Source organism: Balaenoptera ricei, chromosome 15 (genome assembly GCF_028023285.1).
Source record: "Balaenoptera ricei isolate mBalRic1 chromosome 15, mBalRic1.hap2, whole genome shotgun sequence".
Lineage (NCBI taxonomy): Eukaryota > Metazoa > Chordata > Mammalia > Artiodactyla > Balaenopteridae > Balaenoptera > Balaenoptera ricei.
In genome coordinates, this window is record NC_082653.1 from 25,047,300 (window position 1) to 25,071,578 (window position 24,279).

The window sequence follows — 24,279 nt, forward strand, 5'->3', positions numbered from 1 at the left end:
ACCACAATGAGAAATCATTTCATACCTGCCAGATTGGAGAAAAAAAAAAATTGGTATGCTGATAAGGGCATAAAACAAGAGTTTTTATCCACTGCTGGTCAGAGTATAGACTGATGCAACCACTTTAGGAAACAGTTTCATATTACCTAGTTAAGTTGGACACGAGCATATCTGTTCAAGTAATTCAACTCCCAAATTCTATCTATCTATCTATATCTATACCTGTATTGATCTATACACACACATAAGAATGTTAGAGCAGTATTCTTTGTAGTAGCAAAAAACTGAAACAGGGACTTCCCTGCTGGCGCGGTGGTTAAGAATTCACCTGCCAATGCAGGGGACACGGGTTCGATCCCTGGTCCGGGAAAATCCCACATGCCACGGAGCAACTAAGCCCGTGCGCCACAACTACTGAAGCCCGCGCGCTCCAGGGCCCGCATGCCGCAACTACTGAGCCTGCGTGCAGCAACTACTGAAGTCCGCGCACCTAGAGCCTGTGCTCCGCAACAAAAAAAGCAAGCACAATGAGAAGTCTGCGCACCGCAACAAAGAGTAGCCCCCACTCGCCGCAACTAGAGAAAGCCCACGTGCAGCAACGAAGACCCAACGCAGCCAAAAATAAATAAAAAACAAAAAACAAAAAAACCCTGAAACAACCCAATGTCCATCAACAATAGAATGAATAAATAAGTGGATTAAACAGAAATGAAAATAAATGAACCATACCTACAGTATATACATGAATGACTCTCAAAAGCAATGTTGAAAGCAAGTTGCAGAAGAATATATACAGTATGATTTCATTTATACAAAGGCAAAACACAGTCAAAACTAAACAATGTATTATTTAGGATAGTCATATAGGTAGTAACATCCATTTTTAAAAAGCAAAGGAAAAAAAAAAAAAAAAGCAAGGGAATGATAAAGACATTAAACCTTAATCACAGTAGTGCTAACTCCAGGGAGAAGGGGCATGTAATTGAGAAGTGAAACATGCAGTGTCTGGGGTAAGGCAGTGTTTTATTCCATGAACACTGGGATTACCTGGATATAAGTGGTCACAATAGCCATAAGTGTGGGTGAGATGGGCCTGGAAGATGGAGCAGAGTAAGAGAAAAAAGGAACATCAACACTTGAAGTCACTAGTGAAGGATAGGAAGTTGCTTAGGCCAGAGAAGTTACCCTGTGGAGAGTGGGAGGAGAGTCAGGAAAGTGGAGGCCAAGGGCACATTGTGTGCAGCAGTGAGGTGGGTTGGGATGCAGGCTGAGGCACATCCTTTGGATTCAGCCAGGTTCCCTGCTGACTTTGGCTGGAGCAGTTTCAGCAGAGACCTGGGGGTGGAGATCACACAGCTGAGGACTGAGTGGGTGGTGAGAAAGCACAGACACAGAATGGGTCGACTCTGAAAAAGTATGAGAAGGAGAGGAAGGAGATAGCAGCTGGGTGGATGCTGGGGCAGAGGGTTCCTAGAGAGACGATAAAGAGTCTTCAGGTGGCCGATTAAAAACCACAAGGAGATTTGCACACCCATCAGTTTAACAAAAATTTATGTCAGACTGACAAGTGCTGACAGGGATGTGGAACAACAAGCCCTCTCAGACACTGCTGGTGAGAGGATAAACTATTTTGGAAAACAATTTGGCAATATCTAGGAAAGTTAAAAATGTGTTAAGATGCATCATTGTAATATGTGCCGTTATTTTATGTAACACTACCTACTTTTAAAAACTGCTGCAGGGGGCTTCCCTGATGGCGCAGTGGTTGAGAATCTGCCTGCCAATGCAGGGGACATGGGTTCGAGCCCTGGTCTGGGAAGATCCCACATGCCGCGGAGCAACTAGGCCTGTGAGCCACAATTACTGAGCCTGCACGTCTGGAGCCTGTGCTCCGCAACAAGAGAGGCCGCGATAATGAGAGGCCCGCGCACCGCGATTAAGAGTGGTCCCCAATTGACGCAACTAGAGAAAGCCCTCGCACAGAAACAAAGACCCAACACAGCCATAAATAAATAAATAAATAAATAAACCCAAAGTTTAAAAAAAAAAAAAAGAATTACCTCTTTAAAAAAAAAAATGTGCCTTCAGCTCAGAAACTTCACCCTTAAGTACACTTATGGCCCAGAGACACCTACTCATGGGCACTAAGAGACAACGTTCATTTTTCCATGTATGCAATAATGGCAGACTGACTATACAACCCGAATGCCAGCAAACAGGAGAACAGATAAATTAATCATGGGATGTAGACAATGAAATTCTATACAGCAGCAAAAATGAATACATTCAAAGTCTATGCATGACTCTTAACAGAAAAAAGCAAACTGTAGAAGGATAAGTACAGTATGGTACCATTTATACGAAGGGTTTAAACACAGAAAGAATTCTATGAAGCATTTAATGATGTATACATATGTAGTAAAAGTATAAAAACGCATACAAATTTAACTAAACTCAGGACAGTGGGAGGAGGGTGGAAGGTCTAGGATGTGCTAGGAACTTGACATATTGCAAGTTAGAATCTGTATGGTAGGTATCATTCTGCCCGCTTTACTGAAGAAGAAACTGAGGTTCGGGGAAGTGAACTGGTTGGAATTTCAGTTTCACCCGGTTTTGACATCGGTTTCACTGGTTGAACGAATGAAAGAAAGAACGGCCTCGAGTTAGTTCTCAGGCCTATACCCGATCTCCCTTCGCTGCCCAGGGCGGGAGGTGGAAGGACCGCATGGGAAAAAAACTGCGCTCAGCAGGGACCAAAGTCCACTCCGGCCCCGCCCCCGTGCGTTTGCCCCGCCCCTATGGCTCAGCTCCAGCGGGACTCATGAATATGCAAGCCAGGGGAAGATATTTAAAGGCGCCGGCGCCACGCGCAGGTCCCTACCCGGCGCCGCCTGACCCGCTCCTGTCTCCAGTCCGCGGCTCGGCACCCTTCGCCTGTGTCCATCACTCCGTGCGGAAACGCCGCCGGCATGTCGGACAAGCTGCCTTACAAAGTCGGTGAGTTCCAGGACGTGCAGCCGGCCGCGTCTGCTCCGCCTCCGCTGGGGGCCTGTTGAGGCGGCTGCCGCGGAGCCGACCCGGGGCGCTCTGAAAGACCCCCCTTGAATCGCCGGCACAGCGCGGTCTTGGCCGCGCGAGGCCGTCTGGGGGTTGGAGTTCTCCCGCCGCCGCGAGCGGGTCTTCGGAGGCGGCCGCGGACTATGCGTCCCGGCGTGCCCCGCGAGGCCGGTGCAGCGGCGAGGCCCGCGGAGCGGCGAACTGGCGGCGTGTTCCGCCCGAGCTGCCTGGGGCAGGCGGGCAGCGCGCACCTGGCCGCGGCCTGGGACCAGTGGCACCTGCCGGGACCTACACTAGGGGGCCTGGATCCTGCCTCCTGGGCCTGGACCGGCTCTTTGGCTAACTTGGTGGTCCCGGGCAAGTGCCCACCCTCTCTGGGCCTCCTACAGGGAAGGCGAGGGCACTGGGGCCCCGAAGGGCACGTGGGGAGAGGCCTGGAGACTGAGCCCAAGGCCGGGCTAGTCCACTTACCAGGGACTTAGGGCTTGTTACTCAACCTCTTGGGGTCACCCACCTGGCCAGAAGGTACAGTCATACAGAGAATCTCGAAGAAATTTTGGAGTGGTTAGAAAACTTCTTCCTGGTGCTCTATGGATTGAAGCTGATACACTGATAGTTAACGTTTATTGGGCGTTTACTGTGGAATGGGCATTGCCTTCTACGTTTATTATAGATTAATTCATTTTATTCTAATGGCTTTTTAGGGTAGGGACTATGACTTTCTCATTTTATGATGGGTTTACTGAAACCCAGGAAAAAAGGTAACTTGCCCACATATTTACAGCTGGGAGGTGGTGGAGCAGGATATGAACCCAGGCTGTGCCCACCTTTTCACCACTGTATATAAGTGAACACATTTGGAATAACCCTAATGACCTTTCAGCAAAACCCAGTTCAGCCTGGCTAGCAATTTTTAAAGTAAATTCAAGATGCCATTCAACCTGGAGAAAAGCATCATTCATGGAGCACTTGCTATGTATCTGGGGATTTGCATTTGTTTACAGAATGATCTTTAGAGGTGGACTTTATCTCATGATACAGAGGAAGAAACTGAAGCCCTAACAGGAAGTGACTTGCAAAGACTGTGGAAAATAACAACCTACCAATAGTAGTTTATCAAGTAGCAGGCCAGAGTAGGTATTGTCCCTCTTGTGTGGATGAAACTGAAGCCCAGAAAGATTAAGCCAAGGTCCAGTGGCAGAAGTGGAATGGGGACATGTTACACTGTGGAGAGTTGGATGGGTTAGGGTTGAGGGCTTCGGGTTGTGTGGCAGCAGATAAGGCTGCATTTGGAAGTGGAGGAGCTTGGCTAGGTAGGGTTGGAGGAAGGACGCTTCCATCAGGGAGGGCACAGTGTGCCCGACCTTGCCCATATGGCATCTTCTTTAATCCTCAGGGCTCATAGAAGGTTAGGGATGATTATTCCCACTTTACAGACGAAGAAACTGAGGCTCAGAGAGGGTTTTGCTATTATGCCTCTTAGCTTGTCCTGGGACAGGTGTTACTGCAACCTCTGCAAGTCCTCAGCTCTCCTGGGCACCAAAACCCCCAGAGCTTAGAGTGCCAGACCCTCCTGTGCCCTTGGAGTTGAGGGACCCACAAAAACACCAGGGCTGACACAGCTGTCCTGAGGGCAGTGAAAGAGTTCTTTTTGGCTAGAGGGACAGGTGGTGGCAGAGAGGGTGAAGCTTAGGATAGGACAGGAACCATTGTCCACTACTGCTGTGCCCCTCCCAGGAGCCTCTGGCTCTAGCCCTCCCTGGCCACCAGTCCTGCCTCTGCCATTGACTGGTTGTGGAACCTGGGGCAAACCCTTCTCTGAGCCTTTCCTCATTCGTAAATGCTGGGAGTTGGACTAGGTTCAGATTTGTTTCTTGTTTGCTAACCCTGTCTCGTGCCAGCCCCTTTCGTGGACCTTCTCTCATTCAGTCCTAACAACAAGTGTGGCTGGTCAACATTTGCGGACCCCTTCTCTGTGCCAGGCCCAGCTGGGCACTAGAGATACAAGGGTGACTCAAGGATGAGGGTGGGACAGACATGCATACGGATAATACAGTAGTACTGTCTCCATTTTATAAGTGAGGAGATCTGCCCAATTCTCTGTCTCCGTGGCCACCACCTCGGTCCTGGTCTCCCTCCTCACAGGTCTCCCCGGGTCTGTTGCTCCACAGATACATGCAGCAACCAAAGAGGGCTTTTCGGAAGACAAGTCTGGTCATGATACTCCCCTTAAAACTCTATAGGAATAAAGTCCTGATTCATCATCTTACTCCCTCTACTAGAGTCACCCTGGCACACTCTGTTCCTCCAGCAACAAAATACCAAGTTCTTTCCTGTTTCCAGGTTTTTGTTGAGCCCCTCCTGTGTGCCAGGTACTGTATCAGGTGCTGGGGAGGAGCCTTCCAGGGTAAGAGAGCTGCTTGGTTAAAGCCCTGAGGTGGGAATGAGTTTAGCTCACCCGGAGGTTCGTGTGGTTAAGCAACTAGAGAGGGGGAGAAGAGGGTGGAGAGGTGGGGAGAAGGGTGGGCAGTCACCTGGGTAGGACCCTAAAGCCATGTGATGAGTTAGGATTTTATTCATGGTTAAGGGGAAGCCATTGGATGTTGCCTTGTTTTTTACTTGAGCAGAAGAATGGAGGTGATACATTTTAAAATTGAAAAGTTTGTTTCTCTGACTTCTGTGGGGAGAATAGTACGTGGGAGCAGGGAGACCAGTGAGGAGGTGGCTTCAGTGATCCAAGGTGGTGAGATGCTGTTGGATTGCTTGTATTGGGGATGTTGAGCCAACAGTGTGCTGATGGGTTGAAAGGGGGTGCAAGGGAGAAAGAGAAAGCAAGAAATCGTTAAGTTTTTGGCTGGAGCAGCTGGTCGAATGGTGGTTTCATTTTCTAAAATGGGAAGATTTGGGGAGTGACAAGTTTGGGGGTGAGGGCAAGGAGTCATGAGGGCTCAAACTTGACACATAATCCAGTTGGGCATCCAAATTGAGATGCTGAATAGGCAGTTGGATTATATGAGTCTCAAGTTCAGGGGAGAAGATTGGGCTGGAGACGAATGTGTGGGAGACATTTCCATAGAAAAGGTATTTCAAGCCATAAAATGGGATGAGCTCATCTGGTAGGAGAGAAGAGGGAGATGATGAAGCCCTGAGAGCTTCCAAACTTTAGAGTCTGTAACAGGAAGAGGAGCCAGGAAGGTGGTAGGGAAGCCACAGAAAGACAGGCATAGAAGCCAAGCAAAGAAAGGGTTTCAGAAGGAGAGAGTACTTACTGCTATTCGTGCTGCAGGGAGAACCATGAACATAGGTAATTGACCATTAGTTATGGGGATTAGGCCTTACAGAGACCTTGAGAAGAGCAGTTTTAGTGGAGTAGTGAAGTCATCAAGGAGGTAAAATGATATGGGATCAGGCCCCACAGAGCAGAGACAGCCCAGTCTGTTGTAACAAAGGAATGCCTGGTCTGTAACTACATGTGAGGAGGACTAGTGGATTCCCTGGAGGAAAAGTGGCATAGTTCTGAATTCTTCTCGATGAATTGTGAAGTGAGGTCATCAGTTGATGAGGAAAGGTTAGAAGTTTGGAGTGGAAAAGGTGGTAAATTTACTAAGAAGATGTAATAGGATTGCTGGAGTGTCCCTTGAGATTTGTGGTCTTAATAAATGAAACTCTTGGTGTGGTCATCATTTTCCTCCTGCTGGGCTCAATGACTTGGGTGCAGTGGAGGGCTGGGTTTAACCAGGGTGGGAGTTTTGCTGAGGAGTTCTCAGAGAACAAGAGGGTAGAAGGGACAGTGGAATCTAAATTGTGGAAGATGTTGAGAACATGAAGGGTGCAGTGAGGTACAGTGATAATCGTAGGATAAATGGATTAAAGGTTCTGACCTGACCCGTTGCAGCTTTATTGGAGTTTGGGCTCTAGACAGAGAGTATTGGAAAGATGGGACATGGCCAGAGTCGGTCGCTTGAAATCAAGATTTCTAAGGGAGAGTATCATGGGTGATGGCCTGCCAAAGTGGGCAGGGGTTGGAGGGGGTGTGTGTTGAGGCACAGTGGGAGTAGTCCCTCCCATGGGGGGGTATATTTCATCTGTGAAGTTGTTTAGATGTACAGTAGGAAGCAGAGTGACTTAGTTGGTTTTATTATTTATTACTAAATTCTCTATAGTCCTTTCCCTCCCACCCACCACCCCTTTTGGGTGATTGGCAGGATCTAAGCTCCCCTAAAGATAAAAATCACGACGAGTTCCAGGCCCCATCCTAGACCTACTGAATCTGATTCCGCAGTGGAGATTTGTAAGCATGCCAGATGACCCTTATCCGGGAAGTTTGCAAACACTGACCTAGGGACTGACCTTGAGAATGGGCTAGTGTGGCAGGGGAGGGAGGGTGAGATTATAAGGGACAGGAGTAGTATTCATTGTACTATGCCATTTTATATAAGGGACTTGAGCGTTCGAGAATTTTGGTATCCCCAGGCGTTCCCGGAACCAATCCGCTGTAGTTACCAAGGGATGACTAATAACATGGAAGCCAGAGAATGCAGATTAGTGTCAAAGTCCCAATGATCATGCTAACTGAACCCCAAAATTCAGCAGTTAACCCACGAGTTACAGGCAGGGCGGGCCTGGGTAGGTCTCTATGTGGAAGAACACACTTCCTGCAGGTAGGTTGGCTGCTGCTTGCTTGCAAAAGACGGGAGACCTGAACTGCGCATGCCCAGTTTATTCCTCCTAAGTTTACTAGTTAGACAAGTCACTCCACCTCCCCTGGGGCAGAGAGAGGCCAAGAGTGTTAGTTACACAGATGAGTTCCCTCCATGTGGAGAGAAACATTAGGAGTGGAGAAGCATTTTTATATCTTCCAAGGAGATTAAGGAGCTGTGCCGAGTCCAAGGTGTTAGATTATATCATTTATGAGTGCTGAAGTCACCAGGAGTGATGACTAGGAATGTGGAGAGCCAGGAGCTAAAATCTTTAGGGAATGAGGACGTTGGTAGGTGGCAGCAGAAAGGGTAGCAGGAGGTATATATAGGCTGATAGCTATTTTTCAAGGGGGCACTTACCCGTGTTGTAATATTCATGGTCCTGTGTGATTCTTTGATTAAATGTGTTCTCCCACAAGGCTATAAGTAAGCTGTGGTTACTGGCAGGGACCATGTCTTTCTTTTTTGACTGCCCTGGCTCCATAAATCCTTGTTGAATGAGTGAGAGAGTGCAGTGACCGGATTACCCAGTCTAGTGTTTCTTGCCCGCAAGTGGATGAGTGCTGAGTGGCAGTGCTTTGTGGTTGGCGGGATGCGGTGGTTCACGAACTCCCATCCATCCTGCCCCCACAGCTGACATCAGCCTGGCCGCCTGGGGACGCAAGGCCCTGGACCTCGCAGAGAATGAGATGCCGGGCCTGATGCGCATGCGGGAGATGTACTCGGCCTCCAAACCACTGAAGGGCGCCCGCATTGCCGGCTGCCTGCACATGACCGTGGAGACAGCTGTCCTCATTGAGACCCTCGTTGCCCTGGGTGCTGAGGTGAGGCCCGCAGCAGCAGTTCTTGTGCAGTGGGGAACTCCAGTCTTGTGCCCTCTCAGGCCCAGCAGGGGCTCCAGCTACAGCCTTGTCACAGTGCCCCCCACCTCCATTTGTCGTGACTGTTCTGCAGATTTTCTCTCGCTGGGAAGACGGCGTCTGACTGCCCTCAGTTCACATTCTCCTGACTGGGGAGCTCTGATAGGAAAAACTCAAGCCCGGCGTTCTACTGAGTCACCGAAGGACTGGCTCTCCTAGGCCCTCCTGGGGTCATGTGCCTGCCCTTGGCCAATCATGGCTGCTGGAAGGATGGCACGCTCTGATTGGTTCAGCCTGGGTTATGTGTACCAATGATTGCAGCTCTTCCAACTTCTCTGGGGGCAAGATGTTTCCCAAAGCAGGGGGCAGGGCAGAGCAGCAAAAGCCAGCTACAGAATACACCAGGGTTCAGTCCTTGCACCTCTTCTTTCTTTTATACACTCACACTCTTGGCAATCTGATTTTATGGCTTTAAATACTGTCTGTATGGTGATGACTTCCAGTTATATGTACTAGCCTGGACTTCTCCCTGGAACTCCAGACTTGGATACCCAGCAGCTGATGTATCACCTCCACTTGGAGATCTGAGTGACATCTCAGCCTCAACATGTCCAAAGGAACTCATGATTTCCTTCTCTTCTTGGAGGCTTCCCCGTGTAGGCAGATGCAGACTTCAGCCTTACAGGCCCTCTCAGTTCAAGAACCTGGGGTCGTCCCTGACTCCTCTTGCTCTCTTACTCCAACAATGAACCCTGCAGCAAATCCTGTCAGCTCAGCCCTCAAAGTACACGCATCATCACCTCCACTGCTAGAGGTGCATTTCTTGTCTGAACTCTGACAACAGCTTCTGCCCTGTCTCCTTGCTTCTGTGTGGAGCCTTTTCCCTTCCACACAGCAGAGCCATGTTTTAACATAAGTTGGGTCTTGTCAGTGCTCTGGCTCCCATCCACTCCCATCCACTGGTTGCCATTTGCAACCCAGCCTGAGGTTGCAGAACTGGCTGGATGTAGATCCCGAGCCTCTTGGCCCTAGCTCCCCGGCTTTTTCTTATCCCTGTCCAGTGACCTTGGTCTTCTGAACTGTCTGTGACCAACCCTGTTTTGCTGGCTCTTTCAGGTGCGGTGGTCCAGCTGCAATATCTTCTCCACTCAGGACCATGCAGCAGCTGCCATTGCCAAGGCTGGCATTCCAGGTGAGGCCAGCTTGCTTCTGAGGGACGCAGGAATGCATGAAGTGGCTCTGCTTTTTCCTGTTTGCTCCACTGACTTTTACTGCTACAGACTTGCTGGCGGTAGAGGAGAGGAGTCATGGCCACAGAATCCTAGCCTAGTGACCCATTGGAAAGAACTGTTTTGTCCAACTGTCATCTAAAATCCTATTGAAGGCACTTACTTGCCCAGTTCAAGTCATGTGATCAGGAAGGGTGGGATCTAATGATTGGGAACCACACGATGTTGAAGAGGGGAAATTCTTTAAAGGAATGATGTGGGTCTGTTTCTGAAAGAATCAGGGAGGGATACTGGGCAGAAAAAAAGTCTCAGAGGTCCATTGCATAGTATCTGATGGTTTGGGCGCTGGGGAAGTACCAGGACCAAAGAGGAAAGACTTTCTCACAAGCTGCTGGAGAAATAGGCACAAGTCTGCCTGGGCTTGAGGAGGGCAGTGGTTAGCTCTGATGATGATGAAATAGGACATTCACAGTTCCTTCTAACCAGCCACAGGTGGAGGGTAAAGAGTGGGGGAGGACCTCTCCAGAGACTGACCAAGGCTGGATTGGCCTGTCTCCAACTCCTCAGCCTAGTTTGGGCTCCATGGCCCTTTTCTGGGAAAGGTTTTGTTTTTAATGCCATTGTCTGCCCCAATTTGGGGGAGGGGAAGCTGGCCCTGCTTTGGCAGGTGTCCTTTGTTCACAGGAGGTTCATGGGAGCCCCACACCTGTGTCTCAGTTGTACCATATGATGGGAGGAGCCTGGGCTGGCAGTCAGGAGCCCTGGGTTCTTTTTTTTTGGCTGTGCCATGTGGCTTGCAAGATCTTAGTTCCCCGACCAGGGATCAAACCTGGGCGCCTAGCAGTGGAAGCGCAGAGTCCTAACCACTGGTCTGCCCTCGAATTCCCAGGAGCCCTGCCTGGGTTCTGATGCCTGCTCAGGAATGCCATGCTGAGTGACCTGGGCACATCTTAGCCCCTCTCTGGGCATCTGTAAATGATGATGATGGTAATGGCTGCCTCACAGGGTTTCTGTGAGGAAAAATGAGATGGGGCATGAAGCAGTTAGAGTAATGTCTGGCACAGAGAAAGTGCTCCATACATGGTAGCTGCCGTTAGTAATTTTTGGCCAGACTTTGCCTAGGATAACCTACCACAGAGACTGCTGGCCCATCAAGTCCTTTCAGTGCATAATGAATCTTGGATCTTGTCTCGCTTGGGTCCACCTGAGTGTGGCTTCCTGCCCCTGTGCACCTCCATCCTAGCAGTAGGCATTGTGGGTAGGAGCCCTGGTCACTGGGTTGGAGGCCCAGACAGAAGAGGTAGGAAAGGAAATAATTATTTCCAGATACCTATATATGGGGGGGGGGGGGGGTCCGTACTTGGCCTCTGTCTCACATAATCCGTACTATTATAGATGAGGAAACTGAGGCTCAGAGAGGTGAAGTGATTTTCCCAAAGTCACACAGCTGGTGAGTGCAGAACCAGGATTTGCACTCAGATTTCTCTGACTCCAAGTTGTGTTCTTACCATTGCTGAGTCCTCAGAGGGGCTAGAGGTGGCAGGGGATGGGAATTAGGAAGGAGATAGTATTGGCTCTATCCAGGTGGGTCCCTGGAGCAGGTGCCAGTGGGGAGGGCCAGGCCCTGATATGCCACTCACTCTCCAGTGTACGCCTGGAAGGGTGAAACGGACGAGGAATATCTGTGGTGCATTGAGCAGACGCTGTACTTCAAGGACAGGCCCCTCAACATGATTCTGGATGATGGTGGTGACCTCACCAACCTCATCCACACCAAGTACCCACAGCTCCTGTCAGGTGAGTAGGACGGGTGGATGGGCTGGGCGCTAGTGGTTTAAACGGGGCCTGCTTGCCCACATGAAAGCAGCAGGCCTGGCAGGACTCCCAGTGCCTCGAGCAGCAGATTCTGTGGAAGATGGGAGAACAGCAGGCTCCTGTAGGCGTGCTAGGGCCCAGCTTCGGGGCTAGGCGGCTAGGGGAGGCCTGGCTGAGCTGATGACCCAAGGGCAAGCCAAGGCAAGGGCTGAGAACAGCTGGGAATGCGTCAGCTTTGTTAAAAGCGGGTGGGGAGGAAAGTGGGGTAGTGTAGTGAGTGCAAAGGCCCTGAGGCAGGAAAGGATAGACCATTCATAAAACAGAAAGTTAGCTAGCATGGCAGCTTCCTTCACTGGGGAGAATTGCAGGTTGTGGCTGGAGCTTTAGTGAAGATCAGATCTGTAAAGACTTAATAGAATAGACTGAGAAAAGAGTTTGGTTTGATCCTGAGAGTAAAGGGAAATAATTCGATGGTACTGAAAAGACTTCCCTGCAAATGTATATGTTAAAAATGGCTACTGTGTAGAGGATGAGTTGTGGCTGGGACAGGCAAGCGATGATGGTGGCAGGGACTAGGGCAGTGACAGTGCACGTGGAGAGTTGGGGAGTTGTTGGGAGGTAGAATCATTAGGCCTGGTGATGGTAGTGGCTCCTCCCTCATGCTGGCCTAGGTGATTAGGTGGACTGTGGTGTCCGTTACAGAGATAGGAACCCAGAAGGAGGAGCGGCTTTAGGAGGCAAAGATGAGGAATTTGGGTGAGTTCAGTTGTGGGATCTCTGAGGCTCTTGTAGTTTCATCCCAGATGCCACCCTGTCCCTTGGTCCACTCCTTCCTGGCCTGAAATTCATCCCCTCCTCTCTTGTTCAGGCATCCGAGGCATCTCCGAAGAGACCACAACGGGGGTCCACAACCTGTACAAGATGATGGCCAACGGAATCCTGAAGGTGCCTGCCATCAATGTCAACGACTCTGTCACCAAGGTGAGCCTGTGGGGCAGTGATGGCTCCAGCTGTTGGTTCCCAGAGCAGCTCAGGAGTAGGCCTTGCAGAAAGTCCCCTGGGAAGGCTGCAGGCTAGGGGCTTAGCCCTCATTTGAGGGGGAAAAGGGGTTGTAGACTTAGGGTAATGAGGCAAAGCATTAAAGGCATTAAAGAGGCAAAGAACTGTGCAGTGAGCCTCAGAGCTGGGCATCAAGAGGTTTAACGTGAAGCAGATTCTTTGACTGGGCAATCTCTCATAGTTGATTCGCAGGAAGCCTTCTGGACTGGCAGAGAAAGGCCAGGGAGAAAGTTGTGGGACTGAGCAGGGCAAGGGGCACATGAGCACATTAGCTGGTGGGGAGAAGTCCCAGGAGGTGATCAGCCCAAGGCCCGCCAGGCTGAGATGTTGAGAGTGGGTCTGAGGCCCCAGGGCCTTGCCTGCCCCCGTAGCCGCCTTGCCCCCTCTCCTTTCAGAGCAAGTTTGACAACCTCTATGGCTGCCGGGAGTCCCTCATAGATGGCATCAAGCGGGCCACGGATGTGATGATTGCGGGCAAGGTGGCGGTGGTAGCAGGCTATGGCGACGTGGGCAAGGGCTGTGCCCAGGCCCTGAGGGGCTTCGGGGCCCGCGTCATCATCACGGAGATCGACCCCATCAACGCGCTTCAGGCTGCCATGGAGGGTATGATAGGGTGAAGGTTGGTTGTCAGCCACTGGGGCCAGAGGGGGGGCAAGGCCACCCTGGATGACGCACAGACGCTGTCCCTACACAGGCTATGAGGTGACCACCATGGATGAGGCCTGTCAGGAGGGCAACATCTTTGTCACCACCACGGGCTGTATCGACATCATCCTCGGCAGGTAGGCGCCAGGTGGGGGGGTCCCAGGGAGTGAAGGAGGGGGCAGGCTTGCAGCTGCTCTTGGTCCCTGACAGTCTGTCACAGGCTGGGGCTCCTCCACAGGCACTTTGAACAGATGAAAGATGACGCCATTGTGTGTAACATCGGACACTTTGACGTGGAGATTGATGTCAAGTGGCTGAACGAGAACGCTGTGGAGAAGGTGAACATCAAGCCCCAGGTGAGAAGCCCCAGCCCTGCCAGCAGGCTTGGTGGATGGAGCGCCAAGGGGGGCGTGCTCATAGGCTGGCCGTCAAGCAAGTCAGATGACGAGGGTCTGGCAACCTGGGCCGTGGGATGGGTGCAAGAGGGACTGGTTTCAGGGCTGCTTAAATTGAATCTTGGAGTGCGGCCAAGGCATCCCCATTTTTAAAGGTCCCAAGATGATTCCGATGTGCAGCCAAGGTTGAGTACCACCGCATTCAACTTGTTACTAGGCATGGTGATTGAGAACATGGGATCTGTCCTCAGACTGTCCAGGCTCATGTTGCAGCCGCTTTGTAATGTGTGGCTCTGGACAAAGAACTTAACCCTTTAAACTTCAGATTCTTTATCTGTGGAATGGGGATAATAGCAGTACTTAATTTACAGGTTTGTTAGTAGGATTAAATGTGATAATTTTATATATATATTGTGTATATATGTATATATGGTTATATGTATGTTCTTAGCCCAGGGCACATGCCAGTAATAATAATAACATTAGCTAATACGTAGTACTTAAACTAAGTGCCTTGTACATGTCAGCTCTTTAAATTCTCACAGCAGACCTATGAGGTCTGCTGCTCAGAGTTGCATAACAAATACTGGCTCTTATTAATTGCGTGTGCCAGGCCCTGTGCTGGAGGTTGTTCTGGGGCAGTCCAGGCCCTTTGTGGGCCCTGCTGGAGGTCGGGAGGCCTGCTGGACAGGAGGGTAGGATGAGGATAGGGGTGGACACTGGGAGCTGTGCCCACCAGCCCTTACCACTGTGCTGCCCACTTGCAGGTGGACCGCTACTTGTTGAAGAACGGGCGCCGCATCATCATTCTGGCCGAGGGTCGGCTGGTCAACCTGGGCTGCGCCATGGGCCACCCCAGCTTCGTGATGAGCAACTCCTTCACCAACCAGGTGCTGGCGCAGATTGAGCTGTGGACCCACCCAGACAAGTATCCCGTTGGGGTCCACTTCCTGCCCAAGAAGGTGGGTTCCTACCTCCACCCCTGGCCAAGGGTCATGTGTCCAGCCCTGGGCTCTCCATGCAGGCCTTGCCAGAGTTCATACAGCACTCGCCTCTCCACTCTCTTGAAGATCTTCACAGGGTCCTCCACAGGGCAGAAATCATTCTCTCCTTTTAACAGAGGAGGAAATTGGGGCCCAAAGCAGGGGATAACTCCCAGAGTGGCAGGGCTGGGTGGTGAGAGGAGCATGGGCTTTGGAGTGAGACACACCCAGGTTTGAATCTCACCCGTACCACTTAGAGGCTGTGTAACTGTGCCTCCATTTCCTTATCTGTAAAATGAAGGTGATATTACCTCTTTAAGGATTGTGAGGATTTCCTTACATCACAGGTCACAAACCCACATGCCCACAGGGATTGGGCAGGTAAATGGCCTGGGTGGGAACTGAGCAAAGAGCACATGCCCCAGTTGAAGAGGTTGGCTGCCTGTCATCAACCTGGACCCACTGGACCAGGGCTCCTGACGTTTCAAAGGAAGCCAGATATCAGTATATTTGTGTGAAATATTCAGTTTTTAAATATAACCAGGTTGGTTAACTTGGAAGTGTTTGTAAGCCGAATGCAGCCTACAGGCTGCGTGATTGTGGCCTTGGAATGGGATGATGCCACTAACACACTGAGCATGGCACCTGACGTGTTGTGCGCGTGTGGTCTGATTAACCATGACAATGAGGTCGTCTGACGTCAAATCCAGTGCTTGTCCTAACACCCCCTGCAACTGCCCTCTCCCACAGGTCAGAACACTATGTTTTAGTCCTGGCTTTTTTTTTTGCCAGTGTCATGGGTGAACTTGGCTTTGCTACTTTGCCTGACTGGGCCTCAGTTTCCTTCTCAGCTAAATGGTAAGAGTAGCTCTTGCTTCCAGCCCTTGGCTGCTGGAGAGGCTGCGGTGGAGTCTTCATACCACTCCTCCCACCCTTTGAAAAGCTGGTCTGCCAACTGATGAGAAGTAGGAAGAGGCTGGGTTGTCTGCCCCCGAGCCAGCCAACTCCTTTCCCCCTAGTCTTCCTCAGGCACTGTCTTGCCTGACCAGATGTTTTACCTGTAAGGGCCTCAGGGGGCTGTCCTGTCCTGGGCAGCCTGCCAGGTTCCCATGCTGGTTGTGCGGTTAAAAAAGTCTCATTCGACCCCTCATCTGATCTCAGTTGGAGGAAATACGGCTGTGAATATAGTGAGAGATTGGGCAGGCCTTTAAAATGAGGCCGGGGTTGGAAGTGAGAAGGCAAAGAGCTCACCTCCTACCCCAGCACCTGGCCCCATCCTATCTTCTTCCTTCATCACTGCCAAGATACGGGTTGGGGACAGGCTTCACATCTCACATGCGAGATGTGGGCAAGGGATTATGTACCTTGGTTAACAAGGAAAGAGAGAGCAGCCACCATTTCTTAAGGTACTTGCACCAAGCGCTCTTGAATATCACTGATCTCTATACCAGCTCTGAGAGACCCAGCCTACAGATGAAGAAACTAAGCTTCAGAGGGTGACTTGCCTCCACAGCTGCAAAGTATTGGGCCAGGAGTGCATCGCACCCCTGCCTGTCCAAGTTGTTAACCGTTATGACACACTGCCTCCTGGGTACGGGGAGCAGGGAGAAGGAAGGGTGTTCTCGGCTAAGCCAGGCCAAGAGAAGGGAGAATTCATTGTGTCCTCTGGGCACTGGAGACCTTCATTCTGCCTCCAGAGCTGACATGGACTTAGGACTTAGGGGTGGGCTCTGCTCCTGCCTTTGCCTGCCTCTCCCCAGTTTCTTCATTTGTTAAATAGAAGAATAAACCCTGGCCTCCTTCTTAAGGGTGTTTGTGAGCCTCTAATGAGACCGTGAGTGTGAAACCACTTGGAAATGTAAAGCTCTCTGGGCTGGGCTGTGGTTAAAGGCTATTGCGCCATTATGGGATGGGACTTGGGGGTAGAAAGAGGCCCTACCTGGAGCTGGACGCTGAGAAAGTGAGAGCCCCGCTTAGGGTTGATCCTTCTCTAAGTACAGCCACTTGCCCTTCTTCTCAGGCCCTCTTTATGCATTTCAGCACTGGTCAGACTTAGAAATAGGCCTTATCTAACCCGAGCCTCTATCCTCCTTGGTTTCTGTTCTGTCTCTTCAAAGCTGCCTTGGAGACCATAACTTGAGACAAGTTATGGGACTTTGGAGCCAGGTGGACCCTGGATTCAAAACCTAGCTCTGTCATTAACTAGCTTTGTGACCTTGGGCAAGTCATTCCACCTTTCTGAGCCTTGATTTCCACATTTGTGAAAGGAGATGGCAATTTTTTTATTAGTCAGGATCCTTTAGAAACCCTGTTCAAACTGGTGTATTAGTTATCTGTTACTGTATAGCAATTTAAATCCAAAACTTACTGGCTTAAAACAATAAACATTTATTATTTCAGTTTCTGTGGGTTGAGAGATTGAGAGCAGCGTAATTCATGAGGTTGTAGTCGAGATGTCAGCCAGGGCTGCAGTCATCTGAAGGCTTGACTGGAGCTGGAAGATCCACTTCACATCACTGTTGGCAGGTGGTTCCTTGCCACATGCGTATCTCCATAGGGCTGCTTAAGTTTCCTCATGAGATGGCAGCTGGCCTCCCCCAGATCCAGGGGGAGAGCAAAGGAGGAAGCTGAAGTGCCTTTTAGGACCCAGTCTCCAAGTCACACACCACCACTTCTGCTTTATTCTATTCATTAGAATTGAGTCACTCAAGGGGTGAGGAATTAGGCTCCCCCTCTTGAAGGAAGGAGTTTTATGAATTTGTAGACAAAGATTTTAAGGATGTATTTTGGAAGGCAGCTATGCTCACCACTATACCACCAGTGCTAAGGATGTATTTTGAAACAAACACAACCAGTGTAATCTAAAAAGGAACTCTATTGGTTCTGTAATGGAGGAGTCTAAGATTCAGACACTGGATCCAGGGATCCATTGGGGTCAGAGCTCTTTCTCTGTCTCTTGGCTCTTTTTTCCTCCTACATTCACTTCACTTGTCAAATAGACTTGCCCCTGGTGAGCAGAGACTGATAGCCTCCCTGTTTAGGAATCCTGAAAGCCCCTGTCATGAAAATATGTCTTGTCCATAGATAAATTCCAGAGAAGCATTTTGGTTGGCTGCTTAGGTTGATGGAGGGTAAGGAAGGAGATGTAATTGATTGTCCCATTAGGGCTGCTTGGAGGGGAGGATGTAGCTTGGTTCCCCCTTGAAGAAGGGGAACTGAGCAGCCAAAAGCCACACTGGAGGCTGGCTGTGAGGATAGAATGAAGTGATATGCATAACACTCCGCAGATGTCACAACAGAACAGTTCCCGCCTCTTTTTGGCAGCTAGATGCAAGTAAGGGATCCCAGAGCATGGCACTGATTCCAGCTTTTTCTGTGTTTCTCCCCAGCTGGACGAAGCAGTGGCTGAAGCCCACCTGGGCAAGCTGAATGTGAAGCTGACCAAGCTGACTGAGAAGCAGGCCCAGTACTTGGGCATGCCCTGTGATGGCCCCTTCAAACCTGATCACTACCGCTACTGAGAACCAGGCCTGCCCTTTGCTTTCCAGCTGCTGTCCTTGCCTGGGTCCCACCTCTCCTCCCCAAGAGCAAATGGCACCACCTTTGAGATTGGTTTGCTAATGTTCCCCATCAACTCCCTGGGGCTAGTCATTCAGTCTTTGGCCTCTGCTGCATCCCTCATACTGTTCCAAGTGTGGCAGGGGGAATTGAGAAGTCCCTCCTCAAGCCCTGGTCATGATAGAGGTACACGGGAGTTACCCACAGGGAGCCATGAGCTCAGGGGTTTTGGAACTGCTCACTCAGTCAGTCCTTCCTTAGAGGCTGGAAGTTGGCAGTGGTGTTCACAAAGCCCATGCACTTTACCATCCAGGCCCTCACTTGGCCTATGGACTTTATACCCATGTTCTTGGTTTACAGGTTCACTGGTTCCTCAGCCCATGACAGATGAGAAGGAGCTATGTCAAAGGGTGTGGAGGAACTGTTGGAGTTTGAATGCTCCTGAGAGCCTGGCTTAGTGCTTGGCATTCTCTTAAACCTCAGAACGATGAGGTTGGTACTTTTAGTCCCTATTTTACAGGGGTTGGAATATATTGTTAAGGGATAGCCAAGAAAGGACGAGAGAAGTGACAGCCAGAGGTTGAGAGGGGCCAGAGAAACGTAAATGTGCATTGTAACTTGATGTTCCCATCACAACTCTGGGTCAAAAAGAGATTAATTTGGTTTATAATGTTAAAAGAGAGCAAGAAGGTGGGTTAATAAAAATTTTGGTGCCTAAAAGTATTTTGAGCCTTTATTTTATAGATAATACACTGCCAACAATGTATGGTGTAAGCCAAGGGGTAATAGTCTGATGTGCTGTAATAGTCTGCTGTGTTGCGGTGTGGGGTGACAAGGGCTGCAGGCACACCCTTGGGCTTGGAAGAATGGGTAAAATGAAGAGAGAACTCTTGTGTCCAGGTGTGTCTTTTGTAAACAGCCTGTTTTTTACCCAACCTAAGAGTCATTTAATAGGTGAGATTAACCTATTTATATTTCTTGTAATCTCTGTTTGTATTTATTTCCTCTACCTTATTTTTTTCTGTTCCAATTTATAATTTCGTTTTCTCCCCATTTCCGCTTTGGCTTGATCCAGTGCTCCTTGGGGGACTGTTGTTTATTGAGCACCTACTGAGTGCTAGGTGCTTTGTAGTTTCATTAATCTCGCAACAAACGTAGTAATATTATTATCCTAATTTTATGGATGAGAATGGAGACTTATAGAAGTTAAGCGTCTTTCCTAAAGTCCACAGTTACAAGTGGCCTCATCATGATTTAAATCACAGGAAGGTGGGTGGGAAATGGGGCTCTCTATCTGCCTAAATCGTCATTTACTGAACCCCTGTTCTGGTCTTGGAAGTCAGAGAAAAACAAGAACCCGCCTGGGAAGGGTAACTAGAGACTATTCTAAGGGTCATCCACTGCGTGGAAGGCCTGATGGGGATGCTGGGATGTTTGAGACCTAACCCCAGCCTGCTGGGAATCTCAAGCTAGAAGGAGAAGGCAGGCATACAAACAGCTTTGCCATCTCTTGGCACTTCCCTTTCTCTGCTCAGCTTTAGAGTTCAGCGTGCCTGGCAGCACTGAAAGGCAGGACGGAAAAGGTGATGCTTGAATTGGATTTTGTTGTTTTTGTTTTGTTTTTTAATATTTTATTTTCTTTTTATTTTTTTGGCTGTGTCAGGTCTTATGTGCAGCATTTGGGATCTTTTGTTGCAGCACGTGGGCTTCTCTCCAGTTGCATCGCTCGGACTTCTCTCTAGTTGTGGTACATGGGTTTTCTCTATCTAGCTGTGGCACGCGGGCTCCAGAGCGCATGGGCTCTGTAGTTTGCAGCATGCGGGCTCTCTAGCTGAGGCACATGAGCTCAGTAGTTGCGGTGCATGGGCTTAGTTGCCCCGTGGCATGTGGGATCTTAGTTTCCCGATCGGGGATTGAACCTGCATCCCCTGCATTGGAAGGTGGATTCTCTACCACTGGACCACAAGGGAAGTCCCTTGAAATGGATTTTGAAAGAACTAAAGATTTTTAATAGGAATTGAAGGCAAGAGCATTTTGGGCAGCAGAACAACTTAAGCAGGAGTGAGTTAGGGGGCAGGGAGTTTAACTGTAATATAGGGGGAGCTGTGAGGTAGAGGGCTAGAAAGGTGGCCTGGGAGACAGGAAGGAGAGCCCTTGAACACTAGGATGAGACCTTAGTTTTAATCCTTGAGCTGCACAGATCCCTGAAACGACCCTACTTGACTGAACATTCATACTTGTGGCTTGTTTTTGTATTTTCAGCCTCTGGCTAATACCTGGTATTAATTAGTGGAGAGATTCAGAGAGGCCAAATGGCCTGACCCAAGATCACACGGTAAGTGGTGCTGCCTGGACTACACCTCGGGTTGGTCTGAGTCCTGGGCCAGGCACTTGTGTGAGACAAATGGCGAGTGTTTAAGTGAAGGTTGCTCTACTCAAGGCATGACGTTTTGACAGAAGGTAGTGGATTGCCGTTGGGGCTCTCTTTCGTATTTCTTCCTCCAGAGTTGAGTGAGAGTTGAGTACACAGGAGAACATGAGGAGATGGAGGTTGAGGCCAATCCTGCCTCTCAGATCAGCTTTCCCAACCATGAGTCCACAGCATCATGCTTGGCATGCCCTTGGCTGTATCTGGCATTGTAACTCCACCTCTTCTACTATTTGAGTGCAAATGCATCTGAGTGATAGAAAGAAGGGCTTGTTTAGTCTAACTTTTAAAAGTATATGGTGTCAAGCAAAACCCTTGTCAATGGCCTGCGGTCTGACAGGCGTGAAGGGCTGAAAACTAGAGGATCAATAGCCCCTCCCCATGCTTTCTCGGGCTTGGATGCTCATCAAGGTATCCTGCCCAGTTAATTCTCAGCCTTTTTTTCTCCATGCATATAGTTGCTGTTGCATTAGGTTACATGAATGTATGCTATGACTCTGCTGTAAATAATTTTAAAACTTTGGTACTTCAACTATTATTAGCAACAAACGACACAGGAACCACCTCTCAACCAATCATGACACCAATGGTCAAAACAGACCGAGATCCACTGCTGCCCACTGCCATTTCTTTTACAGCTAATTGTGTACCAGCCATTGCTCTAAGTAAGCGCTTACTTATTCCTCCTGATAACCTTACCTTGTAGAGACTTGAATTCCCGTTTTACAGTTCAGAAAACAGGCTTTGAGAGAGTGAGCTGGTTTTTGTACTCGGTAGGACTCTGAGACCAGAATCCCAGCTCTTCCCAGTAGAAAAGGCGGAGGGCTGCTGTTCATCTGAGCCAGAGAGGTTTAACGCCTTATCCTTCATGGCAGCCACGCTCCCTTCCCTCAAACCTGTCTGCTCCCAGACTCAAGAAATACCTTTCCAGATGTTCCCTCTGTGAGGTCCAATGTAGTTCCCCACATCCGGTCCCCTAGGGGTTCTGGTTTCTGTTATCCTGGCCTTTTCCTTTCCTCTTTGGAGGTGTCCTGCCAGTTCTCAGAACCTTTCTTTTTTAAAAAAAAAACACCCTCTCCTTTCACATCTGGTCTCAGCCTTACCTCTGATCTCAGATCTGCTAATCTGTCACATGTTTGACACTGACCAGGTATCCACAGTGAAAGTTGAGGCGTCTCCTGTTCCCCGCAACTCCACTCCTGATGCCTGGGCATCATGGGGAAAGAAGGAATTGGCCATGGGTCCTATAGTATCTGGTCTGACTGGATTTTTTTTTTTTCCAGGAAAGTGAGAAGGGAGGTTAAGACCTGGGGGATTTTGTGGAACAGTGGACTGGGCTTTGAAGGGAGGAGACCTGGGTCTGCTGTTAACTCACCATGTGACTTTGGGCAAGGACAGAAGTACCTACCTCAGATGGTTGTTTTGAGGGTCAGTGATATAACGTGTATATAAAGAGTTTTTAGGTTTTTTTTTTTAACATCTTTATTGGAGTATAATTGCCTTACAATGGTGTGTTAGTTTCTGCTTTATAACAAAGTGAATCAGCTATACATATACATATATCCCCATATCTCTTCCCTCTTGCGTCTCCCTCCCTCCCACCCTCCCTATCCCACCCCTCTAGGTGGTCACAAAGTACCGAGCTAATCTCCCTGTGCTGTGCTATGCTAATCTCCCTGTGCTATGCGCTGCTTCCCAGTAGCTATTTTACATTTGGTAGTGTATATATGTCTATGCCACTCTCTCACTTCGTCCCAGCTTACCCTTCCCCCTCCCCGTGTCCTCAAGTCCATTCTCTAGTAGGTCTGCGTCTTTATTCCCGTCTTTTCTTCAAGAACCTTGAAGAAAAGGTTCTTCATGACCTTTTTTTTTTTTTAATTCCATATATATGTGTTAGCATACTGTATTTGTTTTTCTCTTTCTGACTTACTTCACTCTGTATGACAGACTCTAGGTCCATCCACCTCACTACAAATGACTCAATTTCGTTTCTTTTTATGGCTGAGTAATATTCCATTGTATATATGTGCCACATCTTTATCCATTCATCTGTTGATGGACACTTAGGTTGCTTCCATGTCCTGGCTATTGTAAATATATAAAGAGTTTTATGTCAAGTTTTCAGGGCTGTGTCAGGCACCACTGGGTGGGAAGGAGCTGTTTTGAAGGCAGGAAATTTAGGATATTTAGAAAATTAAACAGTACTTTAGAAAAATCTTAGGATCTTAGGACTTGGAAGGAACTTAGAGCATCTATAGAGCCAAATCCAGCATGTGTATATGGAGAAATGCGGGCCCAGAGAGTTTAAGTGAAGTCCAAAGTCACCCTGAAGATCTAGGTGTCCTGCTTGCCTCTAGGCAAGAGCTCTTTCCTGCATACCAAGGCCCTCTGCCCACCTCCACGTGGCAGGTTAAGGTGGGAGGGCCTTGCTAGGCTAGATGTGCTGGAATCCCTTTTCAAGTCTTGTTGGAGACAAGTAATGAGGAGCTTGGAGGGTTTGAGGTAGCATGGACTAAAACCCAGGAGGGGTTGGGAGGGGCTGCTTATGCCGGGAGAACTACAAGAGGCAGCAGGCAGGGGTCAGCTCTGCTTTGGGGAGCTGAGGTTTCAGGAAACCTCAGGAATCCAGATTCTCATCCCTGACACCCACTCAGGACTACCCCAGAGGACAAGGCTAGGAAATCTGCTTGAAGTGATGGAGGCAGCCAGGGGTGCTTATGTGATCAGGCCTTGTCAATCAGCTTCAGTAAGTTCCTCATGGATACACTCTCCAAACTGGCTCAAGGATAGGCACATAGCTCACATAGTTGGTCCAGATTCAACCCCAGGATTACAGGATTTTTACTAGAAATCTGGTGTGATGCAATACAGAGAACTGTCCAACAGTGATCCCAGGGGCTTACCCTGGGCTGCCTGCACCCCATGCGGGCTGCGCTTGGAGCCAGATTCCCTCAGGTCTGCTGGCTTCCTCTCCCTGGCTGGAGGAGTTACAACCTCCGAGGGGTCCCAAAAGACCCCAGGTGCTGGGCAGTGGGCTTTTCCTGACAACTCCATAAATAGTTGGTACCTACATTCACTCTGCTAAGTACCCTAATAGTCTGATTGCCCCCACTCACAGTTCTTCTCATACTTGCCTTATTACAAGGGAGAGAAACAGAAGTAGCTGGGAACATACACCCAGGGTATGTCCAACAGAATGCCCTGCCTCAGCATGTCTCTTTGTGGGGAACTTGCTGGCTCTTCTAACTGTTGGCTTGTACGGATCCCCACTAACCCAGTGGTTCTTAAACCTGAGTGTGTCAGGACCACCTGGAGGGCTTGTTAAAACACAGATTGCTGGGCTCACCCCCAGAGCTTCTGATTCAGTAGGCCTGAGATGGGGCCCTATAATTTGCGTTTCTAACAAGTTCCCTTTCGATCCCTCCCACCCAGTGCCTGTTGCACAGCAGGTGGCAACTGTAAAAGAGACCCACCTGTCCTGAAAATGGAGAAAAGGTGCTCTGTTCAGTAGGGTTGCCAGGCTTGGCAGGAATGTGAGCCTAGAGCTGCT

General features: G+C 49.4%; 1 protein-coding gene across 3 annotated transcripts; it reads left to right on the plus strand.

The window, feature by feature from the left end:
• The first annotated feature begins 2,866 nt into the window (after positions 1-2,866).
• AHCY (adenosylhomocysteinase) lies at positions 2,867-19,024 on the plus strand. Of its 3 annotated transcripts, none has more exons than XM_059897571.1 (10): positions 2,867-2,997; positions 8,391-8,581; positions 9,734-9,809; positions 11,494-11,643; positions 12,530-12,642; positions 13,116-13,323; positions 13,415-13,502; positions 13,604-13,721; positions 14,528-14,722; positions 18,133-19,024. In XM_059897571.1, the coding sequence occupies exons 1-10, from the start codon at positions 2,970-2,972 to the stop codon at positions 18,262-18,264; spliced, it is 1,299 nt and encodes a 432-aa protein (XP_059753554.1). In that variant the 5' UTR covers positions 2,867-2,969; the 3' UTR covers positions 18,265-19,024. The 3 variants fall into 3 exon arrangements, with proteins under 3 accessions (XP_059753554.1, XP_059753556.1, XP_059753555.1); XM_059897572.1 differs by lacking the exon at positions 2,867-2,997 and adding an exon at positions 3,343-3,582; XM_059897573.1 differs by lacking the exon at positions 8,391-8,581 and having other exon boundaries at positions 2,976-2,997.
• The last annotated feature ends 5,255 nt before the right edge of the window (positions 19,025-24,279 follow it).